This window comes from Phocoena phocoena, chromosome 14 (assembly GCF_963924675.1).
Source record: "Phocoena phocoena chromosome 14, mPhoPho1.1, whole genome shotgun sequence".
In the NCBI taxonomy this organism is placed as follows: domain Eukaryota; kingdom Metazoa; phylum Chordata; class Mammalia; order Artiodactyla; family Phocoenidae; genus Phocoena; species Phocoena phocoena.
Window position 1 is genome coordinate 37,601,736 of NC_089232.1, and position 25,407 is coordinate 37,627,142.

Genomic DNA, 25,407 nt, shown 5'->3' on the forward strand with positions numbered 1-25,407 from the left:
GATTCAATGCAATCCCAATCAGAAATTGACAAGCTGATTCTAAAGTTTGTATATATGGAGCAAAGGGCCTAGAACACAACTCTGAAACAGACACAACTTTGAAATAGAACAAACTTGGTGGACTCACACTTCCTGACTTTAAAACTTGGAATAAAGTGACAGTAATCAACATAGTTTTGTATGGTATAAAGGCAGACAAATAGATCATTGGAACAGAACAGAGTGCAGAAATTGACCCAAATTTATTCAGTCAAGTAATTTTCAACAGAAGTGAAAAGGCAGTTCAGAGGAGAAAGGATAATCTTTTCAACAAGGTGCTGAGATGACTGGATATTCCTATGCTAAGAAAGAAAAAGCAAGAAGAAAAAAATACATTAAAAAACTTCAATCCATACGTTGTACCATATAAAACTATAAAACTTCTAATGAAAACACAGGAGGAAACCTTTGAAATCTTGGGTTAGACAAAGATTTCTTGGATACAATACCCAAAGCAAAATCTTGCGAATTAAATATATCTTGTATTTATCTACGTCTCTCCATCTCTGTTGTCACCACTTTAGTCTCAACCAACATCATATTTTGCCCAGACTATTTCTGTTTCCATCTCCTCCTACTTCTACCCCTGTCCTGTCCAACCATTTTCACAAAAGTGAGAGTGATGTTTTAAAGCGTGTGTGTGTATATATATATATATATATATATATATATATATATATATATATATATATAAATCATATGATTTCCCTGCTTAAAACTCTTTTAATAGATTCTCATGTTCTTTGGGATAACATAGCCTTCAAAGGCCTGGCATGATCTAATCCCTCTCTAGTTCTCAGTTTTGCCTTGCATTATTTATCCCCCTTACTTATTCTGCTTTAGCCACAGTTGCCAATCAGTTCCTCTAATATGTCAAACTCCTCTAATATGGCAACCATGGCTGTTCTTTCAGCATAAATTACCCCCCTCTTCTCTCCTTCACTATCTAACTGGCTAATCCATACTCATCTTTCGGATCACAACATAAATGTTACTTTTTAAGAGAGGTTTTATATGACCCCCAATCTAAATTTATACCCCAAGGCCTTTACACTTGCTGTTTCCTCTGCCAAGGAAACTCTTTCCCTATACCTTTATATATCTCACACCTTGACATCATTTAGGAATCTACTCAAACATCACCTTCTCAGAAAGACCTTTCATGACCACTTATTTAAAATACCATCCTGCCACCACTCATTTTAACATCTTACTTTGCTTTATTTTCTTATCAAATATGAAATTACATTCTTTAATTATGTGTTTACTTATTTGTAATCTTTCTAATTCCCTAGAATGTGAGCATCCCAAGGGCAGGGCTTTGTCTTGTTCACTACTCTATCCACATTGCCTGGCACATAGCAGGACTCCAGGAATCTGCTATACAAATTAGAAACTCAGTCTTGTAGGGAAGACAGATATATAAATGAACAACTGTAATATAGAGAAATATGAGTAATAAATGAGCACAAAGGGTAGAGGTATGGTCTCTGACTTAATGGTGCAGGAGAGATCCTCACACAGAAGGAGGCATTTGAGTTAGATCTTATAAGATGCATAGGGGCTTCCCTGGTGGCACAGTGGTTAAGAATCCACCTGCCCATGCAGGAGACACGGGTTCGAGCCCTGGTCCGGGAACATCCCACATGCTGCAGAGCAACTAAGCCCGCGAGCCACAACTACTGAGCCCAAGTGGCCACAACTACTGAAGCCTGTGCGCCTACAGCCCGTGTTCTGCAACAAGAGAAGCCACTGCAATGAGAAGCCTGCGCACAGCAATGAAGACCCAATGCAGCCAAAAATAAATAAATAAATAAATAAATAAATAAAAGGATGCATAGGAATGTATCCACTGGAAACTTGAGGTAAAAGAGCCTACACGTGCAGTCACAGAGGAATGGAAGAGAAAGCATGTGAAGGAAACTGTAAATATTGGAGAAAGAAAGACCACTGCACAGGGTTCATGTGAGGGACTGCTTGTAATATTTCACCTGCTCAAAATGTCCCTCCTCCATTTCTGTGTCCATGTTATACCAAACCAGTAAGATATAGGTTCAAATGTCACTTCCTCCATGAAACATTTCCTTGCCTTTCCTTTCTCCCAATTTCCATAACACATTCCATATATCACATGTTCCTTAAGATAATTTACCCTCTGTATACTATTTTATGTTATTTCATTACTATACAGGTATTATTTCCCCTATAAGCCTCTATACTGCTTGTACTTCAAATAGCAAAAAGAAATCAAAAAATAAATTAGAAAGATAAGTGATTATTTTTTAGATTTGGTGATGGTGGAAGGAAGATATGTATTATTAAGTTGTAAATGATCACTGCTAAATCACAGATTGGGGGTGGTAACCTATTTGAAAACCTTATATTAGATGAGAAACTATGGATGAATTATTCTATTCTCCTTTGGGGGAGTAGATCTTTTGCTTCAATGTTTAGATTTCTTCCTTATCCCAAAATTTTAACCCCTTATTTTTTTAATTGAAGTATAGTTGCTGTACAATATTATATAAGTTTCAGGTATACAATACAGTGATTCACAATTTTTAAAGGTTACACTCAATTTTCAGTTATTACAAAATGCTGGCTATATTCCCCATGTTGTACACTACATCCTTATAGCTTATTATTGCTTTTTTCCTTGTAGCTTATTTTATACCTAATAGTTTGCACCTCTTAATCCCCTACTCTTACACTGCCCCTCCCCACTTCCCTCTCCCCACTGGCAATCAGTAGTTTGTTCTCTATATCTGAGTCTGCTTCTTTTTTGTTATAGTCACTAGTTTGTTGTATTTTTTAGATTTCACATATAAGTGATATCATAGAGTATTTGTCTTTGTCTGACTTATTTCACTTAGCATAATGTCCTCCAAGCCCATCCATGTTGCTGCAAATGGCAAAATTTCATTCTTTTTAATGGCTGAGTAGTATTCCAGTGTGTGGATGTGCACGCACGTGTGCGTGCACGCACACACACACCCACACACACCACATCTTCTTTATCCATTCATCTGTTGATGGACACTAGGTTGCTTTCATATCTCGGCAATTGTAAACAATGCTGCTATGAACACTGGGGTACATGTATCTTTTCAAATTAGTGTTTTTATTTTTTTCAGCTTAATTACTTATTTTAATCACATATTAATATCTGTTACTATACTCTTACATGCATTCATTCCTTCACATATTTTTAAACTAGAACTATAGGCATTATGAGAGTTAACTACTATATAGATTCATAGGAATTTAATCTAACAATGCTACATTAAGTTTCAGCAGTTTAAGTATTTTATATACAATGTTAAGACTTAGCATGTAATTTTAATAAACCAAACAGATATAACTATTTCATGTTTATTTTTCCTCATAAACTTTCCCACTAAGCCTTCTAAAGAACTTTCAGTTATTAATAGTTGAAGTGTAAAATTATCTTTGTTTTAAATGCTTCTATATTCATTTTGGTTCTTCTTTACAGCTCCAAAATTACTCATTACCACAAACAACAATATCTCACTTAGGGAACTAATATTATCAGGAACCAGGGGGACATTGATGCTAAAACAGTCAGTTCTTCCAGGATGTACATGAATATAATAGACACCAAGGTTTAGATTTTGTCTTAAATTAAATCATTTGAAAAGAGAATCTATATGATTTATGAAGTAGCCTTCACAAATACCAGTTAGTAGTAATTCTGACTTTCCTAACCATAGCCGTTTTCCATCCATATTTTTGAACATGTATGTATGTATTTATCTAAACTGCATCTTTGTAATACAAAAAGGAAAAAAGTTAAAGAAACAGTTTATTTAAAGGACAGGAATTTTAAAACTGCAAGATAATTTCATCATAATTACAAAAGACCAGTAGAGGTATTTTGATCTATTTTTTTACTCTTCCATATTTTTGATATTTTGTAAACTTACTTTTCCTTTTCCCTTTCCTTTCTCCTCCCACTGTAGACACTCCCTTGAAGTAACAGTGCATCAACAATCCTTCCACGTTCAAAGTCGGCTACATCTGTTGCTCTTTTCCATTGTTGAAAATTCCTGCCTTAATCCTATTTGACTTTATTCATGCAAAGGTCATCCTGAATTGAACAAATGGAGGAGTGATGGCAAAGCGCAGTGTTGAACATGGCCAAGAAAATGCTGCTGTGGAATATGTAACTAATGTGTTCACACTGTCTCAGAAGTATTTGATGTATTTCATGTAGGCCTCCAATCCTGAAGCCTCCAATCTTGAACTATGATGTTATATGTATTACTACCATATTTACTAAACATCATAACAATTATAATAATAAGCCTGATTTTTGGTAGTACACTGCTGTTTCTTTTTTCCTAGACCAAGTGTTGAATGTTTATATTACTAATCACGCATCATGCCTACCTTCATAAGCATGAATTAACTCAGAGGATCCACTCTAACCCTATCATCACCATTAGTGTTTGGGAAATGCAGTCTTTTTTTTTTTTTTTTTTTAGGTTCCTCCATGGAGTGGCATCTCTAAATCTTTCAATTCTCAAAATCTGTCAATGAAACCAAATTACTGCATTCAACTTAAAAAAGAAGTACCCGATGCCAATAAGTGGCAAAATAATGGGTTTGGTTGTGCTTCAAATCTCTTTTTAACAGACACTTATTATGTACTACAGCTATCATACATCATGCCACTAGCCTTTTTCTCTATGCTAAATATAGCTCAAATCTATAATTTATTGCCATCCATATATAACTGACCAAAACTAGGAGACATTAATAGAAATATTACAGTAAGTACTAAGATAAACTTGACTAAAGAAAGATTTATGAGGTGAAGATAATTATTTTTAATATGCTCATAACTCACCATGACTAAAATATGGGAACACTTACTCACACAAGCTTATGTCCAAGTTAAAAAAGATGCCTGCCAACCTAAGAAGAACCAAGCTCAATTAGTTTCAAGTAATCAAGGAAAAGGTCACTGTTATTCCTATGGCTTAATAAGGAAAAGAAATCTTGTCTATAATACATCGTGTAGTTGGTCTTAATGTGATTTTCAGTGTAAGGCAAAACTGAATACAGGACTAAAAAAAAAATTCCTTAGCTACTTATCATATAAAGTCAAATAGCTGTCACTGTTTCACAGTATAAAATAATCTAATAAAGAAGATATATTTTGGGCTTCCCTGGTGGCGCAACGCTTGAGAATCTGCCTGCTAATGCAGGGGACACGGGTTCGAGCCCTGGTCTGGGAAGATCCCACATGCCGCGGAGCAACTAGGCCCGTGAGCCACAACTACTGAGCCTGCGCGTCTGGAGCCTGTGCTCTGCAATGAGAGGCCATGACAGTGAGAGGTCCACGCACCGCGATGAAGAGTGGCCCCCACTTGCCACAACTAGAGAAAGCCCTCGCACAGAAACGAAGACCCAACACAGCCAAAAATAAAAATAAATAAAAGAAGGTTCAACATTTAAAAAAAAAAAAAAGAAGATATATTTTCCAAGAAAATATTTTAATGCATAGTTTTGTGTTGACAGCAAAGTATATGAGAATAAATATAAACGAAATAACATCATTTGTCAGCAAGCTCATCAATATACTTTAGTATAATTTCTCAAATTCTGAGAGACAAAACTCTAGATAAAATTCAAAGGATGTAAAAATAAAGACAAAAATTTCCCCATTTTAAGTAAGATACCCCATTTTTTAAAAAAGCCTGCGAGTAAATTAGTTTTGTTTGTTGAATCATACTTTCTCAATGATGCAATTTTAGGCTAAATATTTAGCCTTTACTTTCAATTTTTCTTATATTGATAGTGGCTTATCAGACCATGATTTCTCTGTTTTCCAGGCTTTTGGGTCTAGTAGTTAATGCATTATAGAATCCTTAAATGTATCAGCAAAGTTTACTACTTAAAAGAGGCCTTCCGAATTCTATTTTTATAAATAAAAGACTCTTTTTAGCAAGTAATTACTCAGTAAATCTGTTTACAAATTTGTATTTGCCTGCAGTATGGCACATTTACACTAGAAAGTGTGTGATGTACTGAATGACCTAAACTTTGCCTGTTTCCTTATTTTTTAAACAGGGAAAACAGCACACACCCTACTTATTTCATGGCTTTGTATAGAGAATAAAACAAATCATGCATATTTAAATGTTTCAGAGATTATAAACCACTTCATAAATGTAAGGAATTGTTATTATGCAAAGAGAACTCCGTCAACTGGTCAGCAGTTATATTTCTTTGAAGCAATGTTCAGTTTGTATGGAAATAGACACAGATAAACCAAGGTAAAAAGTTCTGTATCAAAGAGTCTTAAACTTTTCATTCCATAATTTTCTTAAGAACTTTTATGATCCTAACAGTTGGGAACCACCATCATCTTCGTGATTCTTCTAGATGGTCTCAGCATGGAACTCCAGTACGTGTGAATATAAAATATTTGTGAGGGAACAAGTGGCAGGTGTTCCTACTCCAAGTCTAATGTTACCTGCTGTCATTTAATTCAGACCCAGTCTCCAAATTCACACCCAAAAACTTTTAGCAAGGCTGTGTGCTTTCATATATACCCTGCCTTAGTGAGAGACCACACATGGTGAATCTGGAGGGAAAGGTTCCTTACTCTAAGTAAAGGGACTGGCAGAGAGGAGATACGAGAAAATGATAAAATGTTTATGTTGCCTATTTCCCTATTAAAATACAGCATGAACCTTAAGAGACTAATGAAGCCAGTTTTACTTTCTCCACATGGGACTTACCAACATCTCTGTCCCAGGGATGATGTCCCTGTCTCAGCCCCTGTGCCCTTGTTCTCAATGTTGTTCTGACACAGGGGAGACCCCCTCAGATCCTCAATTCATGACTGAAATATCTTCTCTGTGAAGTTGACAATTAACGAATTTTCTCCTGGGAAGCTTCAACAGGCCAACACCTCCTGACCACCCTGAGCTCAGACATCTTTGAAAGAGGTTTAAGGGTCATTTTCTTACAGTTTGCATTTTTGTTTTGTACATCAATTTCATTTTTTTTTTTTTTTTTTTTTTTTTGCAGTACGCGGGTCTCTCACTGTTGTGGCCTCTCCCATTGTGGAGCACAGGCTCCGGACGCGCAGGCTCAATGGCCATGGCTCATGGGCCCAGCCTCTCCGCGGCATGTGGGATCTTCCTGGACCGGGGCACGAACCCGTGTCCCCTGCATCGGCAGGCGGACTCTCAACCACTGTGCCACCAGGGAAGCCCTGTACATCAATTTCATTTTAATTGTCCTATTTCACAAAATAGTACACCATGCTGATCCCTGGAAAAGGCAAGACCAATTCTACTGTTCTGCCATCTATGTGTAGGTGCATGTTTCAGACGGAAGAAAGGGAGAAGAAAGAATGGAAGAAGATTAAAACTGTCTAAAACTGAATTCATTTTCTTAAACACAAACTTATCTTCTCATACTCTCTTTCTCTATTAAAGGCAGAGCCAGGATGACCTTCCTTCCTTCCTTCCTTCCTCCCTCCTATGTATCTATCCAACCATCCAAAAGAACTTATTGAGCACTTACTACATGTTACACACCCATGCTAGGCTCTAAGGATATAGAAATGAAAAATGGAGCTCATAGAGCGGTGGGGGAAAAAAGATGATAAAGTATCTAGGTAGAAAACAGTGATTGAGAAAAGGGGGATAGTTTATATAGGGTAGTCAGGGAAAGCTTCTTTAGAAACGTGACATTGAGAAGAGATGTTTCAGATGGAGTGAAAAACAAATATAAAGGCCCTGAGGCTAGAATGAACTAGGCATGCTTGACGATGAGAAGACCAGCATGGCTCTAATAGAACAAAGAAGGCAGCGGATTGAAGGAAATAAGGTTGGAGAAAAAGGCAAAGACCAGGTCACATAGGGCCTTGTAGGCCATGGTGATTTTATTTTGCAATAGGAGGCCAACAGTGGGAATGAGGTAGTGACATAATGTGATCAATGATTTTAAAAGGTCATTCCAGTGAGACTTTCAATTCCAAAAGATACTCTTGAGATATTTACACTTCAAAAGAACCAGAGCCTTCATAAAATACACATTTTTATTGAACTGATGAGCACAAAATATTTTTTTCACATAAAGGAAAACCTGAGGATTGAACATTGAGATAAGAATTCTCTAAGGGCAGAAAAATGTTTTTGTTTTGAGTATATCTCTGTGAATATGTTATCTTTCACAGGAAGTAATTAAGTCAATAAGTAAATATTTTAAAAAATTGGCATACCCCTAACAACCAAGAAATCAATTCTGTCTAAACATTAAAATCATCTGGCTAATTAAAGAAAAACAAAACAAAATGGACGTCCAACTCTGACTTCTAGAGATTTAAATTTACTGGCTTAGTGTAAAGCCCAAGCACTGATATTTTTTAGAAGTTTCCTAGCTAAAGTTGAGAACCACTACGCCAAGAAAACCCTTATACATGCATATCAAGATTTATAAAAAATATTCACAGCAGGGACTTCCTTGGTGGCCCAGTGGTTGAGAGTCTGCCTGCCGATGCAGGGGACACGGGTTCGTGCCCCAGTCTGGGAAGATCCCACATGCCGCAGAGTGGCTGGGCCCGTGAGCCATGGCCGCTTAGCCTGCGCGTCCGGAGCCTGTTGCTCCGCAATGGGAGAGGCCACAACAGTGAGAGGCCCGCGTACCGCAAAAAAAAAAAGAAAAAAAAATTCACAGCAGCATCATTTCTAGCAGCAGAAATCTGGGGAAAAATTCTTTATCATCAGGAGAATGAATAAACTGTGGTAAACTCCTTGCAACGGAATATTATATAGCAATAAAATTAAATAAATTATAGCTACACACAACAACATGGATAAATCATCAAAACATAACACTGAGTAAACAGAGAAGTCTGCCCAAAGGATAATGCATTTGTGCAAAGGTTGAAAACAAAATTAAACAACATATTGTTTAGGTATACAGGATAATGCCATTTTTGCAAAGCTTGAAGTAAACATATTATTTAGAGGTTTGTACATATAAAAGAATGGTTAGCAGCTATGTGGTTGGCAGGGTGAGGTAGATCCCAGGCAATCACAGGCACAGGGATAGGGTGAAAACATTACAGGTAGCTTTGACATTATTGGTCATGTTTTAGTTCTTAACTTTGGATGGTGCTCACTTTATTGTTATGATCCATAACTTACATGTATATTCATAGTCTTTTGCATGAATCATAAACCAAACAATAACAATTTTTTAAAGATTTCTACAGTGTAGAAAATAGACTGTGGAAAGGGTACATAAGTAGAAGCATAGAGATCATTGGGAAGCTACTGAAGTAATCTGGGAGAGAGTGTATGGTGGAATATACCACGGTGGAGTTGGGGTGATGGTGAGAAGTGATCAGATTTAGAATACATTTTGAAGAGTGGAACTTCTAGGACTTACTGATGAATAAAAAGTCTGCACTGTCCAAAATGGTAGCCATTAGTTATATATGAGTATCAAAATTAATTAAAATTAAAGAAAACTTAAAAATCAGCTTATTAGTCACACTAGCCACAGCTATACTGTTAAGTGCACATGTGGCCAGTGGCTAACATATTAGCACAGATATAAAACATTTCCATCACTACATAAAGTTCCATTTGAAAGACAGTGTGTGGGAAATGAAGGAGAAAGGATGGTTCCTAAGTTCTCTGCCTGAGCAGCTGGGTGAACGGCAGTGCCATTTACCTAGGGATGGGGAAAATCAGGGGAATAGCAAGTTTGGAAAGGAAATTAAGAGTTATTTTGCACAAGGAGAGCTGTTGAGCAGACACAGATCAGGGAAAAGTTGGAACTAGATATACATATTTGGAATATATTGGGTTGGCCAAAAGTTCATTTGGGTTTTCTATAACGTCTTATGGAAAAACCCAAACGAACTTTTTGGCCAACCCAATATTAATGTATAGATAGTATTTTAAGTCACAGGATTAGACTTGATTGCAAAATGGTATCTCCCCTTTGGAAGGCCTCTTGACAATAAATATCAAAATTACAAAGGCATTATCCTTTGACTCACTTTAGGACATTTATCTAACATATATGAAATAATCTGTATACAAGGTCCTTCATTGCAGCATTGCTCAGAATAACAAAAGACCAGAAACAACACCATCTATGGGTAACTGGCTAAATAAATTATGGCACATTCAAATAGAGATGTAAAACAGAATGAAGATGCTCTCCACATACTAAAATGGGAAGATTTCCAGGATATACTGTTAAGTTAAAAGAGCAAAATTAAGGGGCAGAAGAGCATTTATAGAATGTTACCTTTGGGGCAAAAAAGGAAAAGAGTAAGAAAAAAATATTCAGATTTGCTTGTATCCGTGTAAAAACCACTGGGAGAACACACAAAAAAACTAATAAGAGTGATTATCTTTAGGAAGCTGGGGTGGAGAGGAGTGTAGTATGGTGAATGGGGACAGGGGTGGTAGCAAGACTTCCTGACATGTATCTTTTTATGTTATTTTGATTTTTGAACCATGTTAATATGTTACCTGGCTAAAACAATTCCACTAACATTTTCTAAAAGGAAATAATAATCAGCTACATTAAGGTATCAATGAGCTAAGGACTAAAATTGACCACTGGATTTGGCAAGTTGGAGATGACCTTAACCGGGGAAGTTTCAAATGTTAGAAGTAGGAATAAAAGCCTGTTTGGAGTGGACTGAAAGAACCAGAGATGATGAGTATAGAAAACTTTTCAGAATAAGGAAGAGAAATTGGGAAGTAGTTGAAAGAACATGTGATATCTAGAAACTTTAGGGTTTTTTTTTAAGATGGACTATATCATACTTTATTTGTAAGCTAATTGAAGTGGTCAGGCACAGAGTAAGGAACTAATGCAGGAAGGAGAGTGATAAAACCAGGGTCAAAACTCTTGAGCAGACCAGGGGTATGGGTCTAATACACATGTTGGTGGGTGGGTGATCCTTGGATAAAGGCAGGGACAGGTTCATTTGTTAAAACCTAAGGCAGAACATGAGGTTACAAATCATGCTGCCTTTTTCTCAACACACACATAACATGCACACACACTCCAACTTCAAGGGCCTTCCACCACGATATGGTTTAATACTCAAACAGTTACTATGGTCCATGAGATCCTCCAGGGCCTGGGCAGTTCCCACCTCTCCAAACTTGTACAACATCACTTGCTGCTTGCTCACTACACTCCACTTACATGGACCTTCTTTCAGTTCTTTAAACACGACAAGTTATTTCTTGCTTTGGGGCCTTCATACGTGCTACCTGGAATTCTTCTGCCCTACTCTTCCTGCTGTTGTCTCCTTACTATCTCTTAATGGGTCTACCATCACTCTCTTTCTTATAGTATACTGTTCTTTTCCTCCAAAGCACTTACCATGATTTTCAGGTATATACTTATGGGTTCACTTTGTAGTACCTCTGGAAGTCAGAAACCACATCTGTTATACCCAGTATTCTAACATAATGTCTGGCACACTGTGGGTACTCAAAAAATATTATTTTTAATTGTGGTTAAAAAAAAAAAAACCACACAGCATTAAATTTACCAGCTTAACCATTTTTTTTTTTTTTGCGGTACGTGGGCCTCTCACTGTTGTGGCCTCTCCCGTTGCGGAGCACAGCCTCCGGACGCGCAGGCTCAGCAGCCATGGCTCACGGGCCCAGCCGCTCCACGGCATGTGGGATCTTCCCGGACCGGGGCATGAACCCATGTCCCCTGCATTGGCGGGCAGACTCTCAACCACTGCGCCACCAGGCAAGCCCTTAACCATTTTTTAAGTGTGTAGTTCAGTCCTCAATAAATGTTTTTTGAATGAGTGAAATGAGCAATACAAGCAGTAGCCCAAGCTAGAAACCACTGAATCATCCTTGATTCTTATTCTTCCCTTTTCTCCCTCAGGCCCTGTTCTTTAGCTTTGTCTTTTCTAACTATAGTTTTATTCACCCTTTCATTCCCTCTTCACTGCATTGCTCGATGGCTCAGACCCCCATGACTTCTAGCCTGGACTATTATAAAACTTTTGTATCTATATCCCTGTCTTCAGGTTCATCACTCTCTATCCTTTACTCACTGTCTTCAAAGGTTTCATTCTCCTGAAATCTGATCATGTCTTTCCTTTACCAAATAAAAACCAAGGGTGTGCAGGGTTCAACCTGGAAATAACAGAATAAGCAGTGGTTCTGTTTTATAATTTTGGAGCCAGGATCTATGAAAGGAGGTCATTGATGCTAAAAGTTACAGCGAAGAGCAGAAGCTGATGACAGGGAAGGCAGTGGGGATAAGGCAACGGAGAAGGAATCTTACGAGAAGCTGCTCTGGAAATGCCATTAATTCTGTTACAGGAGGGCTCTTTTTTCAGGGCCTACTCTGCTTCCATAGCCATTACTAGTATTATTACGATTATTACCTTAAGATAGAATTTACATACCGTAAAACTCACCCTCTTAGTGGGCAGTTCTGTAAGTTTGACAAATGTATACAGTTGTATAACCTCTACCACTCCATTATCCCTCCCTCAAATTCCTATGTATCCCCTCACCCCCTGATAATCACTGGTTTATGTCACTGGCATTTCTGTCCCCATGGTTTTGCCTTTTGTAAATGCCACGTAAGTGAAATCATATAGAATGTAGCCTATTGAGTCTGGCTTCTTTCATTAAGCATAATGCATTTGAGATTCATCCATGCAGTTGGGTGTATAAACTACTGAAGCCTTTTAATAATGCCATTCTGTACCTGGTTTCAATAGATTGCTACTATTCCTACCATCTACACAATAAAGTCCAAATTTCTAGCAATCACACACAAAAACATTCAGAACCAGATTCCACTTTTATGTCCAGGTACTCCATCACACCAGTAGTGCTCATGGTCTCTTAAACTAAGCACTTTTATAACTCAATGATTTTGCCTATCTGTTCTTTTTGAAATGGCCTTCTCCTTCTTTCTTTGCTCATCTAGTGAACTATAATTGTCCTTCAATAGCTCAGATCAGTTGTGATCTCTACTGCTTCTCTCATCTCCAATACACTGCCCTACAGTACACGTCACACTACACCACACACATACTCACACATTTTCCCTGTTCCTAACCTCTAATGAGGCGTGCTTGGAAAAGAGGTATCGTGGTATAAATAACGCTCTCATTAATGGTCTTATAGAATTCTAGCCTATCTCTATTATAGCCCTAATTTTACTGTATCATACTTTTTGTTTATGTGACTGCCATATTGGGTAGGTTGAGAGAAAGCTGAAGACAAAGACTTTGTCTTAGTCATGTCTTTCCTCCTAGTTCATAGTACATACAGTTCCTTGCATAGAGTAAGGGCTATATAAAAAATGAATGTATGAAGTAGCACATGAGGACAGGCATGTCCCCAGATGTCTTTTAAGATGTTTTATGTTTCTTAGACTCCCTCTAACCTCACCCTCCCCATCCAAAAAAAAAAAAACTTTGAAAGCCACTTCTATATAACACTTCTTTCTTAGAAAAAGAAATACAATTATCCGTTTTGTTTTCTGTTTCATCCATTTTTGAATTGGTTTATTTCTCACCTAAGCAAAAGCAATTAACCTATCATTAACAAATATTTATTGGAAATATACTGCCCCTTGTCCTGGCAAATTTTAAGATAAATAATATGATTTTAGTAGGATAAATAATTTATTTTTACTTCATGTTCATATTGTAGTAAGAGTAGCAATGGGTACTGCTGAACTGCTTGCTGTAGCATTCCAAATGACTGCTGTCTCTAACCCAGTATCAGAAGAGGTTAACTCTTGAGAAGTTTTCAGATTCTATTTTACAGCACTTTAGCATCTTATACCCTTTAAAAATATTATACAAATGTACTTACATGAGAGTATTTCTTATAATGAAAATACTCAGGTTATTAATGATGTCTTAATGATAAATATAATTTAATTATGGCACTCAAAGGAAATTTTATTTTGAACTATTTGGCAAACCTTATACTGTTCATTTAGCTTTTGCCTTCTTTTGAGGTGTTAGGAAGCTAAGAATTAGTGTAAGACTACTTTTGATGCTTCCTTCAGAGTAACTAAAAGCTTGACTTCAGAGTCATATAAAAATGACACTTCTATTGAAAACTATCTTTTAAAAATTTCCATGAATGTCTTTTTATGGCTAATGTTTATCAAAGTTATGGTTGCTGCTCATGGAAATTATAAAGTTCTCATGTGTCTGAATTAATATTTTCAAAATTAAGAAATGTACTAGTAACATCTTTGGTTATGTATACTCTAAAGCCTCATCATTAAAATATTATAAATACAGAATTGGTAATGCGTAGGACATGGTATGTCAAGTTGTATTAAATAAGTATGTATTTTAAAGTAATTTTTTCTTTCCAAAAAAATTTAGAGGTGTTCTATAGGAAGCACACTTTTTCTGGGGAAAAAAGCGAATAAGTAAAATAATATCTATATTAAAAAGATTTTACTTGTGTTAGTCAATTCTAAATTTGTGAGAATAGTATGGGCTGAAATGAAGGTAACATCTGCTGTATAAGGTGAAGTTTTGTTAAGTAAATTAAAAATATTAACATGTTTTAAACAAATATATATAAGGGGAACAATATATTATGGAAAAAACTTTTTTACCTTGTGTGAAAATCTTAAGTGCACATTGAAGTCAGGCCAAATGAAGATCTCTGTTTAATAATTCAAGTTACTGTGAGTACATGAAAGAATAAACTGTTTTCTATTAAAATTAAAAATAAACTCTGTTGCTTATACTAATCACTCAATTATCTGAGGTTCTTCTGTTTTGTGTACTTAAGAGGTTTAATATAAGAAGTTAAATGTGGATGGTCCTTGTTAAAAAAAAAAAAAAGCCCAGCTATGTTAAAACCTAACTTTTCCAAAGCAGTAAAGAGATAAGCAGATAAACACTAAAGAGTTTCCACTTCAATAGCATCGACTGCTGCTGGTGGGGGTGGAGGTGGAGAAATAGCTTTAGGATTTTTATCCAAATTAATACATCTTAGAATTAGAAATTCTGATGTAGTACAGATAATTATTTCTTGAGCTTCACGAGGCATTCTGGGCATGAGAATGGTCCCAAACTGTGGAATTTAGTACTAGAACAGACATATATTTTACTGTAAAGTAGTACTACAAACTTACTTATTAAAGTATCAAATACTTTATAAGTTTACATTCTCAAAGAATTATTAATTTATTCACAATGTATTTTCAATTATTGGCTTTGCTTTTCAATAAGATCATTATTAGAGGGGTTTATCTAACTTTAAAGTCTTCTTTCTGCAGCACTATGTTGAGCGATATTAGAATTTTTTTTTTTTTAAAGGATACAAAAGATTCCTGGGTTACATACTTAAGACCTAATGTAATGATCTAACTACACGCAGGTTTGCAAAGAATATGCTCACACACCCTTAATGAAAATGGCACTAATGAAGACAATATATAGTGTATATATTAATCCTTAGATTACAACTGTTAATCCAGGTATTAAAGAGTTTACATATCCCACAGTAGTTTGGCCTCCTGTACATAAGCTGGTTAAAGAATATCTACTACCATTGAAAATATGTCCTAAACTCTTGCTTGAATGCCATGGAAACAGACAGTAAAAGAAATATTACGCCATTTTATGATATCTAGTTGCTCCATTAACTCAATTGTACTGTGATTGTTTTTGAGGCTTCTCCAAGTTCAAGCATGTCAGGCTTGTTCTTCAAGCCTTGCAAATTAGGACTTGTATTAAAAAACAGTGCCAAGCAAGAAGTTTAAGTAAACATAAAACCATCATAGAAATGACTAAAGGAGTTCAGTTTGATTATAAATACCTTCCTCCTCAAGACATCAAGTAGTAAAACCAAAAATTCTCATTGGATTTATAGTTTATCTTGTTATGATTTCTTCTTTGACCTATAGTTTATTTGAAAGTATATATATTAATTTTCAAATATATGGGTTTGTTCTAGCTATTGTTTTTTTTTTATCAACTTCTACATTAATTGCACTTTGGGCAGAAAACATAATTCCAACCCTCTTAAGTTTGTTGAAAATTTACTTTAGAGCCTAAAATATAGTCAGTCTCTGTAAAGAAACGAATTCTATGGTGTAGTATTTTATGAGGTCAAAATTGTTGAGTCTTTAAATCTTACTGATATTTTTTAGTTGGCCCATTCCATCAATTATAGAGAGAGATGTGCTATAATTTCTCACTATGATATGGACTACTTGTTTCTTTCTGTGTTCTTTCAAAGTTAGTTCTGTCTGTTTTGAGAATATGCAATTAAGTGGATGCAAGTTCAAAAGTTACTAAGGAATTTCCCACATTCCATTTTGGTTGATTTCATCTTCATGGTGTCATTTAACATGCTCCTCTACCACTCAGTATTTCTTGTAATCTGGTAGTTATTATAACCAGTGGCTTGACTAGATCTCAGTTTAATTCTTTGGCAAGTATACTTATGGTAGTCCTATATACTTGCTATTGCAATGTATCAGGAAGCACAAAATGCCTGACTGTCTTACTCTTAATTACATTAAGATTGATCACTACAGGGGCTTCCCTGGTGGCGCAGTTGTTGAGAGTCCACCTGCCGATGCAGGGAACACGGGTTCATGCCCCAGTCCGGGAGGATCCCACATGCCGCAGAACGGCTGGGCCCATGAGCCACGACCGCTGGGCCTGCGCATCCGGAGCCTGTGCCCCACAACGGGAGAGGCCGCAACAGTGAGAGGCCTGCGTACCGCAAAAAAAAAAAAAAAAAAAAAAGATTGATCACTGCAGATCACTACAGTTAAGTATCAGCCTGATCCGTTCATCTATTAAAAAACCTTTTCACTAATGATTTTATCAGCCATGCTGACTGTTGCTAGATCCATTATTTCATTAGGGATTATGAAATGGTGAGTTTTCCAATGATATCAGTCTATCTGTATTTCATAGCTAGAATTGTTCTATAGGGAAGAACTTTCCCTCACCAACTATTTAATTATCTTGAAATACATTTTATAGAGAAAAGTCAAGATGAGTACTTGATCTTTTTCCTTTATTTATCAATTTACACAATAATGAGTTGGTGTCATAGCAACTTCAAAAGTCAACTATTTTGGTATTAACATTACAAAATCATGAATTTTTATATATTTGATGTGTTTCAAGCCTTTTACAGATATTTATTCTTTTTAATTATGTAAACATGCTCCACTGTCTCCAGCATTTAATGTTATAAAAGCATCTGATAGTAACATCTTCCCTTTGTAGGTAACCTGCCTTTGAAATTTAAAAGTACTATTGGAATATGTCTAGGTTTGGATCTCATTCCATTCATCTTGCCTGGTACTTGTGAGTGCTTTTTTGCGGTACGCGGGTCTCTCACTGTTGCGGCCTCTCCCATTGCGGAGCACAGGCTCAGCCGCTCCGCGGCACATGGGATCCTCCCGGACTGGGGCACGAACCCGTGTCCCCTGCATTGGCAGGCAGACTCTCAACCACTGCGCCACCAGGGAAGCCCCTTGTGAGTGCTTTTAATCTAAGACTCAAATCTTTCTCTGGCTCATATAAATTCTTTTCTCTGTCTTTGGTAAATTATTTCCCTCTTTTTATTCTTATTTCTATAACCCTACTATAAATATAGTGAATCTCCTGACTCCATTCTTTATTTTTCCTCCCAGAATTTTAACCTCTTCATCTTTTCACCTTGAATTCTAAAGAGAATTTTCAAGTTTGTTTTCTAACTCATTAATTTGATGTTCTGCAATATACTATCAGTTGTTTATAAGTTTAAAATTAGAAAATTATGTTTTTTCATATCCAAGAGATCTTTCCTATTCTCAAATGATTACTTTTTACTATTTTGGGGGGAAAAGTTTCAAATCTACAGAAAAGTTGCAAATATAGTACAATAAAAACCCATATATTATTAATCTAGATTCACCCGTGATTAATTTTTTGTCTCAGATCATTATTTTTGGTACTTGCCCTTGTTTAATTCATTAGTAGAATGTCCAAACAAGTCACACTAAAAATACTGAGTAGAAGTTCTTTTTAAAAAAAGTTTTGTTTCTGTGCTAAGTTTGTTTTACAGAAGGTCATTTGCTCTGATGCTAGGATCAGTCCCCTTTTCTTGACCAGTTTATTTTATTTATTTACAAAATTTAAGGAGGCACTCATTTTCAGGTTCACACATAACATTGTAAGTGTCCACTTATGAATCAGGCATCTATTGCCAAAATTTAAGGAGACACTAACTCTGGGGTTTAAACAAGTGCCATGTTTACACTTGGATTACCCTTAGAGTTAGTGGCTCCTTAAATTATGCACCCTAGTTGCCTCTCTTGCCTCACCCTAGTCCTGGCCCTGCTGTGCACGCTGTTGAGGGTCTTTTCTCTTTTTTTTTTTTTTTGTTTGTTTCTTATTATTATGGAGTAAAATTTATCCAATACTGGGAACTGAGAAGGGTTCTGTCATAGTTTGTATGAATCTGTTCAAGTGCTCTAAATATATTCCTCCTCTTCATGCAGTAAAGGATGAGCTAATCAGTGCTTCATTCACATTTATCATCAGTAATGTACCCTAAAATGATCCTGACAATATACATCAATAACACTCAATTCACCATTTATTGCTAACTCCTTAGCCTTTATAAAGCTTTTAGCAAACAAGCCAAACTGAGTCATTAACGTGCTCAAATTATTTACCTTATTCAGGTTCTTTTTCTATGTGGTGGCACTTCTTTTTCCAATCCTCAACTGGAAAACTGTAACAGGCACCTATTTAGTTACTCTGGAATATAGCGATATAAAAGACCAACCTTTCAAAATCACACTTAATTACTCTACAAAATTTGTTTCAAAAGGCAAGCACCCTAATCATGGTTTGTTTCTTTAAGCAAAATATAACATTTTATCTCTTCCACTGAATACAGTCAGAAAAATCAAGAGGCAAATTCTGCAACTGAGCAGAAAGAAGTATGGTAGAATGCAAAAACAAAAAACAAAAACCACAAACAAAAAACCCAAGCTATCAAAAGTGGAATAGTATTCCCTTCAAAATCAGTTTACTACGTTAACACAATGTTGTCTGAAAAGGTATGGTCATTTTCAGAGCACAGAATTACTGGTGAGGTTATTGAGAAACTTTTTTTTTGGCACCTACAATGTCAATTCTAAAATACATTTGGACATGTGCACTGTAGGGCCTTGACTAGGGCAAGGCAAGAGAGGCTCCTGGGGCACAAAATTTAAGGAGACACTTCTTCACAGGGGGTGCAAATGAGACTCTGCATCTGCACCACCCTAAAAGTGAATGCCTCCTTAAATCTTATGCTCTGGGCACTGCCTTGCCTCAACTCTAATCTCAGCCCTGGTGCACAAATGGGGCAAATCTGACAAATGCATAGTAGCAGTAACTGACTTAAAAGCCCTTTGCGGTCTGAAAGAACCAGCTGTGTCTTCTACCTACAGTTCTGCAAAAAGTTCCTTGTGTTTTTATAATAAGTTATCCTTTTTGCTTAAGAAAAAAAATCAACAAAATGGCTTGTTTCTATTAGTCATAACCAAAAGAATACTAACCAATAGAACAGGTGAAACATACAGCTGTGCCCTATTTATTCTGTATTATTGAGGAACAGGGTATTCTGGTAAGTAAGGTATTCCAGTAAATAAAAACTTTACAGGTAAGTTAAGCTTACCCTTATCTCACCCTCTGCAAGCTATCACTGAATGTAGTGTAGCATTTTATTTTATAAACTATTGTATTCAATTAAATTTTGAACTGCATCTTTTAATGATTTTCTTTGGAAGATGTGAGGCATTTTCAACTTACATGTGAGGAAATTAATAGTTTGGCTGTGTGCTTATTGTATTTCAGCATGAATGGCCCATAGGCACCATTGTGCACAGTTTTGCACAGACAGAAATGGAGGTAAAGAACGTTCTAGAAGGAGGCCTTTATGTATAAAAACTGAAAAGGGTGTTTGCTTTGTGGTTTGAAATTGCTGGTAGAATCAATCAAGGGGACTACTGTGTGTAACTCTGACTTTGGTTTACCCTGGGCTTCTCACAGTTTCTGCAATCTGTACTCAAAAACATCCAAGTATAAAACTTGGGTCTCTACCAGCGTTTTCTAGAAGGAGGTAACAATATGAGTGAGGGCTTGAGTCACTTAGCTGGGTCTTGAGGTATGAATGAGGTTTCCACTTTTAGAGATGGAGTAAGTGGACAGAAGTATCATGGTCAATCACTAGAACTGTACTGATCAGGATCTTTGAGTGAGCCCTTCTCCATGTGACCAGGCTCATTTCATCATTGAATGTGCAGGGAGACTCCTCTCCATGTTATCATAAGCGTAAGCGTAATGCTTGTGAAATCTTTATTGTCATTGATAGTTGGCTGTTAATATTGTGATTTTTATGGAATTAGGTATACAGTGCTTAATATATACCTTTGCAGATGTATTTGGCAACACTTTCACTTATGTTCCTAAGCTCTTATAACCTGACTTGCACTTTATACTAAATTGCATGAATCATATCTAGGAGTTCAGAGTTATATACTTATTAACTTATATTCACAGTCAGTAAATGGTGATCAGCCACCATTAGCCTAATTTATCATTTTATTTTATTGCATGCTTGTGCTCTGAATGTCAGGTTACTTCCCTAAATATTGGTCTTTTGTCCTAAGTTGTCTTAAAAAGTTTCATGGTCTTCTCATTTTACAAGTGCAGAAATCAATGGTCTAAAGTGAGGAGTTTATGTCGATCTATACCAGTGAGGTGAGGGGTCTTTAATTGCCTTTAGGGGGGCAGTTTGAATTTAATTTACAATACTGTAAATATTGTAAATAAAATTATCTCTTTGTTTAAATCCTGGTCTTGGTTCTTCTTCATAAATTTTCTTAAAAATAAGTAGTTTCAGGTGACAGGTGGGGGAAATTAATCATCTGGCTAAGCACTTGTTCTATGACACTGAATAGCCTCTGCAGTCAATTGCCATTGAGTGCAGTTTGGCATTTTGTTATCTAAAACAACTGTGGTGTAAATATCCTTTTATGATTCAACTAAAATTTGAGTCTGTTTTTTTTTTTTCAAAAGCTTTATTTGAACTATTGCCTCCTTTTCAGTTTACAAATAAGGAGAATAACTGACCAAGAAGCATACCTTTTCAAGCATCAGAACTCTAATTTTAATGGAAATATTTTTATGACACTTTCCTGCTTTCCTAAACAGAATATTGTACACAAAGCATAATAAGACTCTCATGTAGACAAAATGGTCAATTATTTTACTAAGCTTTAATACTGCAAAGTCTTCAGGACTACTTGGATATATATACAGGTCTATTCCTATGATGAATAAGCCCCATACCACTGTGCTTTCTCAGCTGTCATTTATCATCTTTTATCACTGTCAGTATACAATTGATTCTAACCTTCTTCCTTATCTCATACATAATTGTGTAGTTAGTAGCTTCCAATTTCTTTTTTCTTTTTTGGTTTGGCAATGGTCCATTTTTTTTTTTCCAAATGAAATCTTACATAAATATAAAAAATAAAAAGGTTTGTGCCATGGAAGTGGAACAGTGGGCCTAGTGACCTGCTGCTAAGCCTCTATACCTGGTTTCCAGTGCACAACACTGAGGTGTCTGATGGAACCCCAGGCCACCCCCAAACTAATACCACTGGTCAAATCTAAGAGTGACTTCCTCTATTCTGAAGGATGAATTTTTGGGGGGAAATGTCATCTGGTATCTTGCACAAAAGGCAACAACAAAAAAGATCCATGATCTCATTACTCAGTAACCTCTGAGTATAACAAACAAAAAGAAAAGAAAAATATTTATAAAGTTAAAAAATTTAAACAACATAGAAAGGTAAAAAAGGAAAAAAAATGGCTTCTTCAATCTTGTGCATACTCACCATTACACCAAGACCTTTCTCCTCAAATGTAACCTCTATTAAGTTACTTGTGATTCCTTCCATAAGGTATATGAGTGTGTATGTGTGTCTACATATATGTGTGAATAAAGCCTTTTAAATAAAACTTTATGTATACAGAAGCTATCATACTATACTCTGTTATGCACTTTGTTTTTTCATTTAATAATATATCAGCAATCTTTTTTTTTTTTTTTTTTTTTTTGCGGTACGCCGGCCTCTCACTGTTGTGGCCTCTCCCGTTGCGGAGCACAGGCTCTGGATGCGCAGGCCCAGCGGCCATGGCTCACGGGCCCAGCCGCTCTGCGGCATGTGCGATCTTCCCGGACCAGGGAACGAACCCACGTTGCCTGCATCGGCAGAAGGACTCTCAACCACTGCGCCACCAGGGAAGCCCAGCAATCTTTTTTAAAGTAATCTTTGACAGTTGTGTTTCACATAGTTGAGTTATCCAAACTAACTTCCAGATCAGCAGATTACTGTGCATATGACTGTGTTTCTACTGTCTGTGTCTGAACATGATGAGGCATTTTCTAAGAGAAGCATGGTGGTAAAATGCTCAGCTTTCTCCACAAACATCATTTATTCCACAATGTGTCTACAATGGAACACTATCCTCAAAATCATATAAAAAATAGCTATGTTATAACTTTTCTACAACAGAACTTAATCACCGTGTGTAACCATGTTTCTATGGAAAACAGAATTTAGAGTTCCAACTTGGAACTGGAAATACCTCTCTAGACATAGAACAGCACAATGCGAGACATGGGTTTTAGACTCAAAAGACCTCAATTTTAATCCTGGCACTGTCAATACTAGTTTTATCACTTTGAGCAAGTTACTTAACTAAAGTTCAGTTTCTCATATGTAAAAAGGAGATAATGGTTATATATTTCTCAGGCTCTTCTGATCAAATGAAGTAACAGAACATTGCCTGGCACATAATAAAGTACTGTTAAGTCCCTTTCCATTCCCCTATAAAGGGATTAGGATTTCATGATTAGCTTCAAAATCCAATGGACTACAGAAGGGGGATGGGGCAGGGAGTAGGCAACCGAGCAGAGATTCAGGGAAACAAGGGACAGGTGTAGGCATTCTTGATGGTTAGAATGGATAAAGCTCCTACATAGCTTCTTGATTTTGACTAATGCCTCAGTTACTGTCTTTATCTTTGCTCTCATGGGTATAGGAATTGACCCTCTCCTTTGCTTTATATTTCTACTATCTGCTGCTTTCATTTATAGATCCCACCTCCACTTTCCCTAGACAATAGCAAGGCAGAATTTAGTCCTAATTGCTCCTCCTAAAGTTTCACACAGTTAAAAAACAGCTGGTATAAAAACACACCTGTAGACTGACTTCTAGAATGGCAGAGTGAGGACCTCAGTGAACTTACTCACTCTCCCTCTGAAACAACGAAAATAAAAGCAAACAAATAAACTATCTCAGAACTCTGTCATTTAATGAAAGCCACAGAATGAACTATAAAATCCAAGAGGAACTACTGAAACCTGATGCCCTTGAGAAAAGCAGCAGCCCAGGCACCTGAAGTGGAATATGGTCCAGATAGCACATAATTAATGGAAATGCCAGTTCCAATCCTGTCTACTGGCTGGGGAACCCGTGATCTTTATCCCTCTGAGGTCAAGTTCATCTCACTTCCCCCCAACTACCTGTGAGAATTAAATAATGTTATATGGTGACAACACCAACAACAAAACACTCATGAGTATGGTCATGAGTTATTTACCTAAAAAAACTTGCTAAATCCAACATCTCTAGCTTACACATGAAAGATATACTATTTGCAGTCAAACCATTTAAAAGCTTTAGACTTTGTTTCAACACTGTGCTTCACCTTTCCATGGAGTTATTATCCATTAATATTTCTAAAAAAGAATGACAATAAGGCCAAAACTGCAATCTGACATAAACCAAAATGACAATACTGATATTCTTTGGCAAAGTATTTCTCTGCACTGAGCCTCAATCTTTCTAGTACGTTTATCAAAAGATGATTTCTACGTCTTCCTCTGTATTAGAGTAAGCTGTTTCTCATGCCTAGATGTTTTAAAGTATCCTTTCTTCAAAGCACCAATGCTACAATCCTAACGCCTTTCTTCATCTGATTTCAAGACAGCATTTTAAAAACAAATCTTAACCCAAACAAACCAATCCATACTGTACCATATTATAGACTCCCAAACGTATATACAATGTTGCAGTATAATGGATTTACTTATATTTTACTTTTATATCATCAAAAATAGCTAATAATGACTTTTCTTAATTTGAATTAAATTGCATGGGGAAAACAAGCAAACACTAATACATGTTTTACTAAGATTAAACTCCTACCTTAGGAGAAGTGGAGAGATCTCTTCCTGCAGACATAATTGTGTTTTCATTTACTCCTCCTGTCTTTGGTGAGATGGCTGGTGGGGCCGGGACTTTTCTTTTTACTCTCCTTTCAGTTTCCAGTTCTTGAACTGGACTTACCAAATTATTTGGAGGAGGAGTTGGTTTAGGTTCATAAAAAGGATTTGATCTAAATGAAAGAAGAATTATTGTTAAATGTCTTTATAAAAGTAGTTTACTCCCAATTAAAATACCATAATATTTTCATTTATAAAACTAGAACATACTGAAAATGATAAGGAAAAACCCAAACCAATGATAACTTATAATCTGGAAATAGGCACTCTCAATCTTTTGTTAATCATTAACAATAAAACTTTCCCTTTTAAAAAGTATTTTTAAGTCTTTAAAATACAAAGTCATACTCTGCTATATACAGACCCTTGGGAAAATGTTTGTAATAAGAGTAAATCCTACATATTCTCCACATCCACAGAAGAGGAAATAAGATGAGAAAACATTTTTTTTTTTTTTTATGCTCCCTCACCAAACTTTTTTTTTCTTGAATTTCTTCTCTTCCTCTGTGTTAAATTCCCTTCCCATTAGGGACCATCTTTTAGAAGTTCATTCAGTGAGGTTCCTTTTTTTTTTTTTTTTTTTTTTTTGGTGGTACGCGGGCCTCTCACTATTGTGGCCTCTCCCGTTGAGGAGCACAGGCTCCGGACGTGCAGGCTCAGCGGTCATGGCTCACAGGCCCAGCCGCTCCGTGGCATGTGGGATCTTCCTGGACCGGAGCACGAACCCACGTCCCCTGAATCGGCAGGCGGACTCTCAACCACTGCGCCATCAGGGAAGCCCCAGTGAGGTTCCTTTAATAGCAAATTCTTCCAGGCATTGAAAATGTCTTCATTTCAGCCTCAAACTTAAATGATAGTTTAGCTGGGTAGTTTATTCTAGTTGTTAGTTAACTCATCTCAGCACTTTGAAATATTAGCCCCCTGTTGGTTTAATATTGCTCTTTTGTAAGTCATCTTTTGTCTC

General features: G+C 36.4%; 1 protein-coding gene across 5 annotated transcripts in view; it reads right to left on the reverse strand.

Moving 5' to 3' along the window:
* The window catches only part of EHBP1 (EH domain binding protein 1), a 347,198-nt gene that overhangs the window by 150,107 nt on the left and 171,684 nt on the right, over nucleotides 1–25,407 (reverse strand). For all 5 annotated transcript variants that reach the window (XM_065890712.1, XM_065890717.1, XM_065890715.1 and 2 more), the window contains one exon: nucleotides 24,367–24,556. In XM_065890712.1, the coding sequence (XP_065746784.1) occupies nucleotides 24,367–24,556 (190 nt within the window). The remainder of the gene's footprint in view (nucleotides 1–24,366; nucleotides 24,557–25,407) is intronic.